A 14,344-nucleotide genomic window follows, 5' to 3' on the forward strand; every position below is an offset into this window, starting at 1 on the left:
AGTGTAAGCTCTGTAGAAGGTCTAATACTAATACTACTAGACTTTCTTTATTGTCCCAGGCAGGGCAGAAACATGGGAATTAGAAAAAAATGCTTTTAAGAATTTTCAACTCTTAACAAATGAGTCTTATTTTGAAGAATATATCCTTTACTATTTATATTCTCCACTTTATATCTTTTTAACAGATGCCATTTGTAAGTGGAAATTCAATCAGGTTTTCATATCAATCTGTGCAATTACTCTAGGAACTGATATTCCGACATTTAAAATGGATAGTTTAAAAAAGAGTATAATATATAGTACAAAGCAGAGAATTCCTTTGAATGTGGTGGTCATATATATCACATCTCCAGGAAATAAGAGACACATATAAGAAGAATTATGTAGCCATTTAAAAATAATATTACTCATTTAATTTTTTTCATAAATTATTATATAATATTTTCCATTCATTTTGAAATAGGTGATGGCTCCACATAGCACTGTATGGATTACATAAATATGACTCATACATAAAAGTGCAAATCTTTGTAAAGGATGAATAAAATTCCGGTTATGCTTTGGCCATTACCTTATATTATGTATGCATGCACATCCATTTATTAGGGATTTTTACTTTGTTCTCATCTCACTTTTTTGCAATTTATCTTTGGAATTTCAGATGCTGTATGGCACCTTGGAAAGGATTTGTTAGTTGAAAAGGTACTGTGCACCACAACAAACACTACGGTACATTAAGAACAAAACAGAATCTGGCAGAGCTACCATTTTAGTTCTTGATATGTGGAAAAAATAGTAATAGCAAGAATGTGGCACATGCTTCCTTGTCTTTTAGGCTTCAAATCCACTATACTGAATGGATTTTTATAGGGCATATACTTGTTCATGACCTCTAGTGTTAAGAAATTCTGTCATGTTTGAAAACTAGTCCCTAGTGGAGCCCGTGTCCCTGTTAATAGCTGAAAGGTCAATGGAGCTGCTAAACAGTTTGTATTACTGTCAGGGTGGCCATGAAAACACCGCCCGCAGCAAGAGGACTTGGCAGCTGGGTCAACAGGCACTGTGGGGATTTATCAACCTAGGGGGGCCACTTGCATAAAACTTTGACTGATGAATTGGGACTAGCCTGGCTTCTTGGGGTAAAGCCACTCTATTATGCACGACTGGGATGGCGGGGCAGCCTGCTGGCTCCCTGGGACATAGGCAAAGGACAAACAGAACCGATTTCTTCTTACGAAGTAATTTTCTTTTTTTCAAAGCACTCTTCAGTATCCAGTATAATAAGGAGTGGGATGAAGATATTTTAAGAAAATAAACAAAAGGCAGTCCGTGGGGCCATGGAGCGGAGCAGTGGGGAGGAGGCGGGAGGGGCAGTTGCTGATATTGGTCACACAGGAGTCTGAGGTACCGCATTTCTGTAAAATGACCTCTCAAGTCTGGAATTTGCATTGTTAATTTATAGGCCTCTTAAGGGAATAGTCCTTTGACTCGGTTGGGTAACAGATAAGCAGTATGTTAACATACAGTATAACTGGGTAGGTAGTAATGAAATCAACAGGAGTAAGAATAACTTTGTTGTACATATTCCTGGAGAATTAAGCCCAGGAATATTTTAGGAACAGAAAAAAAAATGGTCATTTGGTTTAAGTTCAGCTGAAACAAAAATGAAAGAATCTTTGTCAAAAGTGCAAAATAAAAAATTGTGTTCTAGAACAATAAAGCTTGGAAAATTCATGACTCTATTAGAATTCTTTAGTTTCTATGCCCCAGGAGCACTGTTGGATCCTGGTTGCATGCACAGCAAGCATCCAAGGCATGTCCTCGATATTGGAAAACTAGGTATGAGGCTCTCTTTAAAGCTTGTGGACACCTTTACCCTAATTTTTGAATAAACACAACCTTAAATGTTGAGCGACCATCTGAAAATAATGCAATGCATGGAATGAACATCAATAATACTGAAGATATTCAATTATATATATATGTGTGTGTGTGTTTTAAATATATTATTAAATAATCTCCGTAGCACTGTACAGAAAGGAGGCAGGGCAGAGCGATCATTAGCACTTATCAATGGGCAAAGGGACCTACGGTGTTCGGAAGTCGCTGAGTGATTGTCCCACACTAAGGAAATTTCAGAGACAAGACTCACTCACTCCCTGTCCTTGCAGGACAGACATACTCCTACTCTTGACTGCTCTCAGATGGCACAACTCAGTGAAACTAAGATGACTGCCCGGCTCTTGGGCTCACTGTATTGGAGTCTGGTTTCAGGAACTGCTGGCCAAAAGAGCTCCCAGGTAGGGCACGCAGAAGCCAGCAGCTCCGACTCGGGGCACCCAGTGAGCTGGCCCAGCTGGCTAGGTGACTGGTATGGACTCGATCCTCCCTCCACTCCGCCAGGAGGTGTGACGGCTCCGCTTCAGAAAGATGCTCTTGAGGGGTGGCCAGTATTCGAACATGGAGGCAAAATTCATCCCTTTTCTGCCTTTCCCTTAAATGACTCCAGAGTTCTAGGCAAGCCTTAGAAAAACCTGGTTGTATTCCCACTGAATTTTCTTTCTTCCTTTTTCTTTTTATTATAAATAATGGCATTCACTTTTTATAAATTATCTTGCCTTGCTTTTCTGAGGACGTCCACTGTAAGTGACTGTACACTTATGTAAATGAATATGTAACATGTAGCCTTAGGCCACACAGTTCTTACAGACTGAGGTGGTAATGCAGAAACCTTGCCTGCTTTTGCCAGAGTGACTTAAGAATATTGCATATGGTTTATAAACTGCCTTATTTTTTGTCGATGTGAGTGTGTATGTGTGCGTGTCTATGTAAGGAAAAAAACAGAAAAAACAAATCCTATGTAAAGAAAGTAACTTCTATGACCTCTAATATAGAATATAACATTTTTATAATTTGCTATTCTTCTCTTCCAGGGCCAGGAGTCCATTGATGTTTGACAGTCATTCTGAAAACCTTATTCTGATAAATCTGGGGTTCCTCTACAAGAATACAAATTCACCTCAGAATTTAATTTGAGATAGATGTTTGAAAAAACCAGAAATGTCTACACGTATATTGCTTTTTCAATTGATGAGACTCTTTCTTCAATTTCTCCCTCAAAAGTTTTAGAAAAACAGTTTTGCTTCGAAGCAGACATCCTGCAGACTGTGAGGCTAGTCATATGCTTGTGTTTTCAAAATAATCCCGCTCAGATACACGAAAGTGTGTACTTATATAGAAATTCAACTGATCTAGGCAGAAATACTATAATAATAAACGCTGGCATCCAAATCCAAACAGCACAAGACTCCCAACAAATGTTTATGAAAACATTTGTTTTCTTACAGTCGGTTTAATTTTGAAATTCCTGTCCATGTCTGGATACAAGGACGGTGTCTTTGGGACTCTGTTACGCCCCCCACCTCCTAAAAACCAAACACACATCTTAACCCTGGCCCCACACATGACATGACTTACCAGAAATAGGCACCCTAATGAGAAGTCAGGCCCTTCAGGTATGTCACTCTGAGACCACCCTACGAGAGGAGGCCCTAAGATCACAAAACCAAGGTCCCTTATGGCAACCCTGGTAATTAGACACTAATAATGGGTTGAAGGTGTAAAATTCACCTCCGTGCACCACCAACAGACTAAACAATCCAGAGGAAGAGGGAAAGATTCTGTGGGGAGGAGGGAACGTTAAATATAACACCACCAGGAAGCTTGCAAAAGCAAATCCACCGGGATAAACGCAACAGGATAACAATGGCCTGAGATCCCAGGTGAATCCCTCAACCTCATTATCGATCAGTAGAATGCGGGTATTTTATGAATTGACGTTAGGTTGCATTTTTCATTCTTCCTGTCGCCAACTTCAACAGTCACCGCAGTGTCTGATGTAATTTTCATTCATTACTTTGCTTTTCACAGAGAGAACACTGGTGTCACACTCAAGGGGGAAAAGAACCCCCTCACAAGGCATAGACGCATACTTGTGTTACTGTGAAAGAAAATGTGTAATTAACTAGAGAAGGAATGCTATGATTGTGAGGTGAATGCCCGTAAGCGATACTGCAGAGAGACCATTTAGAACTGAGCATTTTTCCTTGGCTTCTGCAGTACCGATGTCAACCTCCGTTTTACTCAGAAATGATAGTATTCTTTGGTATGGTTAATGGACATGAATCTCCATTCTGTGAGTCAGTGACTGTTTCAGACAAGCATGCCCAATTTAAAACTTGTAAGTGATGCTTTGAATACGTAAATTATTGCTTTCAGTAAACTTTTCAGATTACTAGCATTTATTCCTCTGAAGGACTAGAAATTCAGGAATTTAAATTTGCCAATGAACTTATTAAGGTAAGTAAGTATACGATAGAACTAATTTGAAATTCACAGCAAGGTATAGCTGGACTCCAATAACCGCTGGTGTTCAGCAAAAGTTGTTATTTATGAGGATGCTTGGGTTCCGTAATAGTTGTCTCTAAACTTGTGACTAAACATGTATTTGACAGTATATCATTTTAGGAGCTTCTGATAGTCCCATTCTATCTGTGAAACTAACAATTGGCTAAATATGACAAGGTCATCTGAACTTTGGGCATGCGCTGTGATGGGTAGGTGGAGAGGAGGTGAGGTGGATAAACATACTCTTTAAACCTTCAAATATTCTTTTTGCCGAGGGGAACAACAAAAATCCCTTTTCGGTTTTTGTTTGTTCGCCACAGAAGCCCGCCTGTGAGCTGCGAGCCGCGAGCCGCGAGCTTCCAGATAGTTTTGAAATGAGGCTCAGATGTCGAACTGCCAAACTAACTTATCCCGATCACCTAACAAAAATCATATTAAGCAGCTGTAATGTCTGCCGGCATGTTTCTAGTTTTCTCGAAAGACCAGGAGGGTTCACTGTTTCCCACGGGAGGGCCAAAGCCCCTTCCTCACACATCGGGTCCTCCTCGGCCGTGTAACCAAGGACTCATTCCACAAATATAACACTGCTCTCTGATGACAACCAGAATGGCATGACTGTGTGACTGCACTGAGGCTTTTACATTTCAGCATTAAAAAAAAATTCAGAGGAGTCTAGGCTAGCCCTCATAGATGGGGGTCAAGGGTGCTCTCAAGACAGTACATAGTGTGGGGACAGGGCAGAAGCGTTCGTCATTCTTGACTGTTACCTGCAATTTGTCTATTGCTAATTTGAATGCACCACGACAAGGTGGACAAGAATAGTTCTTGACTTATTATATATAGTACATATTTTTTAAAATTTATTTTTATTGTCTTCCTTTAGAATATAAATTTCATGACAACAGTTTAGATTTTTATCTGCTGCTAGAACCGCCACACCTAGAACAGAGCTTTGTACCTAAGTGAGGCTCAGTATATTTCTATCATGAGTGTGGAATGGCAATAAGTAAAGGAATAGTAAAAACAATCTCACCTTTTGGGATCCACGATTTTATAGAGTTTTCCATTGTGAGTCTGGGTCATACTTTTACTACTTGATAGGATGTAAACTTCCCCTATGTAGAGAAATACCGTAAGTTATTCCACAGTATTACATTATTCCACAGTATTACAGGGCTTTACCTCCTACTGCCTAGCAGATAATTTCTATATACAGTACATGCATTTGTAGATATGAATATGTGAGTGTGTGTCCACACACACGCAGGAAGATCACTTGCCTAGAGACTGTGACAGTATCACGTGTCTGCACTTCACTCTGCAACCCACCACAACTCCAGTGCGAGCACGTAGTAATTTCTCACCTGGGTTATGGCAGCAGCCTTCTGATAGATCTCCCTGCTTCTATCCTGGTCCTCCTACGTTTTCTCTCCACATACCAGCCACAGTGATTCTTGTTAAAGCAAGCTCGATCCTGTACGTTGGATCACACTCGTTTCGATACCCTCCAATGGCTTCTGATCTCTCAGAGCACAGGTGAGTTCTGACAGTGGCCTAGACTGTCCCCCCTCACTGCTCTGACCTCATGTGCAATGTTTTACCCTCCTGTTCACTCCTGTCTAGCCTCACTGGCCCCTGGCTTTGAACACCTGAAGCAGGTTCCTGTCCCAGGTCCCTGTCTTTCAGTAGATCACCACTGGGTTCACTTTTCCTCCCTCCTTCTAGTCTGTGCCAAAACATCATCTTTCTTGACTGTCCTATTTAACAATGCACTTGTCCCAATGCCTAGCAATCTCTACCCCTTTTCACAACTAGACTTTTCTCCTAAGCACTACTTACCAACTGACACATAGTACATATTTTTAAAAATTTATTTTTATTGTCCTCCTTTAGAATATAAATTTCATGACAACAGTTTAGATTTTTATCTGCTGCTGGACCCGCCACACCTAGAACAGGGCTTTGCACCTAAGTGAGGCTCAGTATATTTCTATCATGAGTGTGGAATGGTAAGTTTTATCTTGATTTATTCTGCCCAAGATTGAAAGGTTTGATTACCATGTTGTCACTGTTAATTGATAATTTGAGGCCAGATGGAACTGGGCCTCAAATGTTTAGCTTTTTAAAACAAAATAAATACAAATTTAAAAATTGTAAAGAGAGAAGTGGAGAGACCCTGATGCTTGACCCCAGCTCTCTCTCTGACGCTGGTACCAGGCTGTGTTCCTGAGGATGAACTACAACGGATGGAGGGAGGGCCCTTTCAAGAGACAGCTGCTCTTGTTTACTGCCAGTACTCGCCTATAGTGCGGTATGCAGAGTGAATCACACAAATAGGGAATTAGACATTGTATTTATGATTACATGTTTATAAGGCTTCAAAATTTATATTTTGGTTCTCATTCATGAAATAGTCCTTGATTTGGTCAATACTTCTCTATTCCATTCTTTTGTTGTGTATTAAACAGATCCTACTACTCTCTGACTGTTGAAAAGGATGTTCTGGGGTTTCCATTAAAAACACAGACAACTCAACAACAAACAAACAAACAATCCAATAAAAAAATGGGAAGAGGATATGAATAGACACTTCTCCCAGGAAGAAATACAAATGGCCAACAGATATATGAAAAGATGCTCATCTTCTTTAGCTATTAGAGAAATGCAAATCAAAATGGCAATGAGATACCACCTCACACCTGTTCGATTAGCTGTTATTAGCAAGTCAGGTAATAGCAAATGTTGGAGAGGCTGTGGAGAAAAAGGAACCCTCATACACTGTTGGTGGGAATGTAAAGTAGTACAACCATTATGGAAGAAAGTATGGTGGTTCCTCAAAAAACTGCAAATAGAACTACCTTATGACCCAGCAATCCCTCTACTGGGTATATATCCCCAAAACACAGAAACATTGATACGTAAAGACACATGCAGCCCCATGTTTATTGCAGCATTGTTCACAGTGGCCAGGACATGGAAACAACCAAAAAGCCCATCAATAGATGACTGGATAAAGAAGATGTGGCACATATACACTATGGAATACTACTCAGCCATAAGAAATGATGACATCGGAACATTTACAGCAAAATGGTGGGATCTTGATAACATGATACGAAGCGAAATAAGTAAATCAGAAAAAAACAGGAACTGTATTATTCCATACGTAGGTGGGACATAATACTGAAACTAAGAGACATTGACAAGAGTGTGGTGGTTACGGGGGGGAGGGGGGAATGGGAGAGGGATAGGGGGTGGGGAAGGGCACAAAGAAAACAAGATAGAAGGTGACAGAGGACAATCTGACTTTGGGTGGTGGGTATGCAACATAATTGAACGACAAGATAACCTGGACTTGTTATCTTTGAATATATGTATCCTGATTTATTGATGTCACCCCATTAAAAAAATAAAAAAAAAAAAAAAATTAAAAAAAAAAAAACACAGACAAGCCTGACCAGGCGGTGGCGCAGTGGATAGAACATCAGACTGGGATGCAGAGGACCCAGGTTTGAGACCCCGAGGTCACCAGCTTGAGCGTGGCTCATCTGGTTTGAGCAAAACTCATCAACTTGGACCCAAGGTTGCTGGCTCGAACAAGGGGTTACTCGGTCTGCTGTAACCCCATGGTCAAGGCACATATGAGAAAGCAATAAATGAACAGCTAAGGTGTCACAACCAAAAACTAATAATTGATGCTTCCCATCTCTCTCCATTCCTATCTGTCTGTCCCTATCTATCTCTCTCTGACTCTCTCTCTCTAAAAACAAACAAACTCCCCCCCTGCAAAACAACAACAACAACAACACACAGACAAAACAGAAAAAGTAAAAATGAAGTTGAAAAGCAAAGGTATGTAAGGGAAAAAAATAATATTTATTGCATCAAGTACTTTAGATAGTTATACTCATTTGATTCTTCCAACAAACCTATCCTGATTTTATAGTTAAAAAAAAAAAAGACACAGAAAAAAACAGACTCTCAATACTTTTTGTTTCAAAAAATGTAAGAAGTTACTCATTTTCTTATATGGCTCTTAATTAACTCCAGTTTCCCATTAAAACATAATTAAGTGAAAATATGTTTATTTTTGACTATCAAGTATACACGATGTAGCGTTCGGACAGCAGGAATTGTGTATGCTTCACTTGTTAGTTCTACTGCCAACACAGTATTAAGTATAGATAGACCTTTGGAGATATATCATATATCTCCAAATATATATATATATATATACATTTTATATATATATATAAATAAATATATATGTATTTATTTTTTGGAGAGAGATGGAGAAGGGGGGGGGGAAGCATCAACTCAAAGTGATAGCTCCTTGTATGTGCCTTGACCAGACAAGCTCAGAGTTTCAAAACAGTGATTCAGCATTCCAGGTCAATGGTCTATCCACTGCGCCACCACAGGTCAGGCGACCTTTGGATATTTTAATCAATCAAACCTTTGGTGACGCTAATTGGATGACTGATGGTGAATCATTTGTAGTAAGGTCTGGAGAAATCTAAATGATTCAGTCACAACATCTACAAATATTCATCTCTAACTCTGCCATAAACAATTTAATCCTAATTTGTATTTTTAAAGTAAGAGTATATCAATGACATTTAAATTACATTACAGAGGACTTAAGAGAAAAAGACTGTCTTTCTGGTTCCTATGAGTAGGGTAGGAGAGTATCAAGAGAAAAGTAGTTCTAAAATGCTTCCAATGCTGGAACCAGAAAAGGACAGACTGGATTTCTCTTCTTTGAATCATTATATTCCTGCAGCACTGAAATATGTGTTCTGTGTTTCAAGAATCTTGTCTGAGTTCTTTGTTAACTTAAGTAAAGGTCATGGAACTATTTCTGATGAAGCCTTCATCTGATATAGGAAAACCAAATCTACACTTTTAGAGGAAATATTCTGATTTACAACTCTTTCTTCATACCGAGAAGTTCGTCTCTGATGTTAATGGAGCATAGTAGTCATGTTTGTTTGTATATTTTTCTTTAAAGGGAGTCATTATATTTTTTTTTAAAGGGAAGTGACATTTATCTTTGAAATTTAAAATTAGTAGCATTTCCACTCTTTGATCATATTCCAATTTCAACAGCTTTTTTATAGATATCTTGATAACCTATGAACAAATAAATTTATATTATCCCACAGATCATCAATGAGAAATTAATTTCTAGTCTGTCAGAAAGCAGATCTACAAATTCAAGAGTATTTTGTATAAATTCCACACCCCAGTGGACAAAAAAAAAAAGTTAGGAAAGAGAGGTTAAGGTGAAGTTCAGATTGCAACAAATTTTTAATTTCTTCCAAGAGACATGGATAAATGGAAAGGTTTTCAGATGGAGAATATAAACAAATGACTCAGATGCATCAAAAATATTAGTAGACATTTAAAAATTTCCCTCTCTTCAGGACCCAAAACTTTTTTCCTGCATTGGTGACTTTCATATTTCTGGAGTAGAAATAAGATGTAAAGACCCCTCAGAGAAAGGTTATTGAAAGAGAATACATAACCGGACCATCTGAGATCTCTGCCACAGGTCATCTTTGCTCTAGGTTACAGTTCCAACAAGCAGAACAGAACTTCTCAGGCAAGGGAGTGAGAATGAAACTTAACAGAAGTAGTTTGTACAGTACCTAATTCGTCTTCTCCGAATCCCAGTATGTGACCCGAAAAGTACCCTCGGCAAGAGCCCCCATTGCCGAGACAGAGTGGTTTTTCTTGCCATTGCTTGGTCACAGGACTTGGCTGGAGAGTTAAGAAATTCCTACAACACAAACAGACCATAAACCTGCAATGAAAACATGCCTTGGCTTAAAAAACACAATCAGATGTTTAAAATAAAACTCAACAAATAATTGTGACACACGCTTGGCTTCTAAAGGGAAAAATGTGTGTGAATACTGTTGAGATTCTCAGGTGGGGAGAAAGGATTTAAAGGTAAGATCTCGTTCCCTGGGGGGGGGGGGGCACTAAAAGTACCTGAGTCTGAGAAAAGCCCTCCCCTTCCTCCAGAGAATGATACTTGCACTCCAGGACTAGACTCCATGCTGTGCTATTAATCAGAGAGTGGGACAGAGGGAAGACCTTGGATGGGGTCAGTATACATTTCTAGTTCCCTGCAGCGACCAACCCTACAAGCTGCCATATACTTGGATGTCACTGACTTGGGAAACAAGATTCTTAATTTGTTTTTCATCCCAGAATTTCTTATAATTATTCACCATGTGCCCTCTCATCTTTAGGCTAAAATTTAATTTGGGAGTATTCCTACCAACAGGGAAGAATTACCTTGCCAAAAGAATTGAAAGTCTGGCAAAAGCAAAAATTCTCAGCCTTCCAATGTAATTTTAAAAATATTTATAAACTCATGTAAAAACGATAGTTTTCAAATTACTCACTATCGTGATATATATATATAAATATTTACGGTGAGGATGAGGGAAGAGCCTAAATAATATGAAAAGTCCTTCTGAAGACCTCTCTGCACTTAAAACAATTATTTTGTGAACTTGATCAGGTCTGTTTAAAAAAACATCTCTTAGATAGTTCTTTAAACCACCATAACTAGTGGAAGGAACTAAAAATAAATAATACTTAGGTGTGTCCCAGAGTTGACCCCCCACAGGGAGACACTCATTTGAATATTTTAGGGCACTGTGCCCACTAATCAATAAATATGCCATTTGAGATATCAGACTGTGGTACCCAGACCCCTACCCATCGCGGTCTCCAAACATGTAGCTCCCGTACAGCCTCTCAGACTGGCAGCCTCGGTAAACAAACCCGCCAACCAGAGGACCGTTACTGAATGGCTTGAATTCTAAAAGTGATGGCTCGCTTTCTGGAAAGAAATAAACACAGCATTAGGTCAAAGGAAGACATATTTTCATAAAATAAAAGCAAGGCAGGCCAAGCAACAATGATTCCAGTCCCTGCCTTTAACTCATATGTGTGTTCCATGATGGAGCCTTGCTGTTTACTGAAAACAGTTACTCTTTTGGCTGAACTGGTATAGACCTGAAGGGCTTCTACGTACAACCTAATGAAATGGGAGGGTTCTGAGATGCCGGCTGTTATTGTAAGTCCCAGGGCATAGCAAGTTTTCCATGAAATTAGAATCTCAGTAGTTTGGAAATCATGGTTATTTATTTTAGAACCAAAATACTTAAAAATAAATACTGAATTTTTTAATACTGACTTTTTGGGGGGTAGAAATGCTTCTGCATATACTTAGTCAATGGAACTAGACCTCTGACAAGTCATATAAAATGTTTAAAAGTCTACACTTTAATGAAAATAAAAGTATAGTACATCAAAGGTCTTTAAAACTGCAGCTGGGCCCTGGCCGGTTGGCTCAGTGGTAGAGCGTCGGCCTGGCGTGTGGGGGACCCGGGCTCGATTCCCGGCCAGGGCACACAGGAGAAGCGCCTATTTGCTTCTCCACCCCCCCCTTCCTCTCTGTCTCTCTCTTCCCCTCCCGCAGCCAAGGTTCCATTGGAGCAAAGATGGCCCGGGCACTGGGGATGGCTCCTTGGCCTCTGCCCCAGGCGCTGGAGTGGCTCTGGTCGCGGCAGAGCGTCGCCCCTGGTGGGCATGCTGGGTGGATCCCGATCGAGCACATGCGAGAGTCTGTCTGACTGTCTCTCCCCGTATCCGGCTTCAGAAAAATACAAAAAAATAAAATAAAATAAAACAAAACAAAACTACAGCTGTACATTTAAAACATTGTCACTTAGTCAAGTAATATCTTCACTTAAAATATTTGGAGAGTTTTGTTGGTGGAGTTGTGTGGTTCACAAAGTCATCTATAGTCATTCCTTTTGAATCACATGTGTGAACACGCATGTCAGTCTTTGCATGCATGCCATCAGACACTGGAATACACATATGTTAACGGCAATGGAAAAGATCCAAAGCCAGATGCAAATCAACCTGAAAACTACTTATTACCGGTTAAGTATAGTATGTGCTTACTATTAATAAGTCACTATCAACAGGCTGTCTTTTCGGCAAAAACTTTTGTGGAAAGACAGTAATTCCTTCTCCCCATGAGATTATGGTGACCACGGCATTATAAAAAGTAGAAAAGACAGGTTTTAAAAACCAGTACACAGAGCAGTAGGATAATTGAAGGACTGAGGACTGGGACTCTGGAGTCAGGCTGCCAGGGTTCAAATCAGGCCCTGCCGCTCTATGTTACGTAATAATTAACCTTTCTGTGTCTGTTTCCCCATGTGGACAATGTGGCCAATAACAGTGCCTGTCACATCGGGGTGTTCTGTGAATGAAATGAGTAGCTATTATAAAGAGCTTACTCCAGGGCTGGCGTGTAGTAAGCACTGTGGATGTGAGGGTTTTTCCCCCTCAGTTTTACTGAGGTATAATTGACAATAAAATTGTACGATATTTAAAGTGCACATCATGGTGATTTGATATATGTACACACTGTGAAAGGATCCTGTGGATGTGTTTTTAATACACAGATGTAGGGCTGCCAATATTGTTACCAGTTTCAGCTGAGCCCCAACTAATATGCTTGTATATTTTAGCTTAATCTACACATAATGATGCAATGCCATCAAGCTAGTAACTCATTAGCTTTTTTTATTTCAAACCACATTATTCTTTGGTTTGGCTTTTGTGAGATGCACACACACACATACATGAATATGAATACCTGAAAAAAAAAACAACTGCATACCACTTGAACTAATACAGCTGCCTCATTCCTGGTACTAAGTGAATATTTGTATCAAATGAGTAAATGGAAGCAGCAATCAATTTAGTAATTTCAATCTATTATGTTCCCTGAATCATAATATTCGATATATTGTGTCTTCCAAAAGGAGTAAATACTAAAATTTTGAAAAATGTTAAGTATCTTTGACTTCATATTATTTGACTTTATATTTTATATGTATCTCTAAATAACTAGTAGTCATGTTATTAAAAATAATGTCTAAACATCCCATTTCCATGGCTTAGGTAAATAATATGTTTGGTTTTTTAAAAATTATTTACTTGATTTTAGAGAGAGAGGAAGGAAGAAAGAGAAACAAGAAACACTGATCTGTTCCTGTATGTGCCCTGACTGGGGGTTGAACTGGCAACGTTTGAGTATCAGGACGATGCTCTCACCAACTGAGCCACCCCACCAGGGCACTAATATGTTTTTACAAGGCAATTATTTTGTTTCTTCTAAAATAAACACATTTTAACAATTACATTCTTATTTGAAACACAATTTTCCTAATTGCTAAGACTAGCGTGCTGGTTATTGAAAAATTTCTTAATCTTTAATGCTTGTTTCTTCCTCAATATGTAAGATGTTAAGGCAAATTCTCCCTTATATATTAAATAAATAGAAGTTATTCCCCTTGATTCTCAGGTGAGCAAAATATAAATTGCTAACTTTTGCAGGTCCATTAAGTTTTCTGGACCCACCTAGCACCATTCACTCTGTAGGAAAGGCAATTGCCCAAATGGGACCCCCAGGGCTTGTAAGGGTCACTGGACCTTTAACAAGTGAGCAGTTTACTCCCTGGCCACTGTCAGGCCCGTGTCTCCTGCTTTCCCCATGCTTACTGTGCAGAACTCCTTTTCTCTGCGGTTACTACAGAAAAAATAAGATAAACCCAAACAAAAGCAAAGTCAACACATGATGCTCTACTTACCGTAGTCTTTCCCCTTTATTATCTGTAGGATTCTGGCTGATGATCTGTTCTTTCCATTGGAGTCAGAACAAAGTATTGTTAAGTTGATGTTTATGTCAGTGGGATGTCGGTCCACAGCACATCTGTGTAACAAAAAGGGGACACCCATGAATTCCTACATGTGTGTCTTCCAAGCTCAGACCAGAGTTCCCTGACACAGGAACTCTTTTTGGGCTGGCAGGGACCCTTCGGGCTATTTAGTTTGG

General features: G+C 39.4%; 1 protein-coding gene across 1 annotated transcript in view; it reads right to left on the minus strand.

Moving 5' to 3' along the window:
- Positions 1-14,344, minus strand: part of HHIP (hedgehog interacting protein) — a 92,321-nt gene that overhangs the window by 13,206 nt on the left and 64,771 nt on the right. Inside the window, exons 8-11 of the mRNA XM_066232673.1 lie at positions 14,100-14,221; positions 11,143-11,266; positions 10,059-10,189; positions 5,441-5,522 (exon numbers count right to left, since the gene is read on the minus strand). Of these exons, the coding sequence (XP_066088770.1) occupies positions 5,441-5,522; positions 10,059-10,189; positions 11,143-11,266; positions 14,100-14,221 (459 nt within the window). The remainder of the gene's footprint in view (positions 1-5,440; positions 5,523-10,058; positions 10,190-11,142; positions 11,267-14,099; positions 14,222-14,344) is intronic.

The sequence above is a fragment of the Saccopteryx bilineata genome, chromosome 1 (genome assembly GCF_036850765.1).
Source record: "Saccopteryx bilineata isolate mSacBil1 chromosome 1, mSacBil1_pri_phased_curated, whole genome shotgun sequence".
Classification (NCBI taxonomy): domain Eukaryota; kingdom Metazoa; phylum Chordata; class Mammalia; order Chiroptera; family Emballonuridae; genus Saccopteryx; species Saccopteryx bilineata.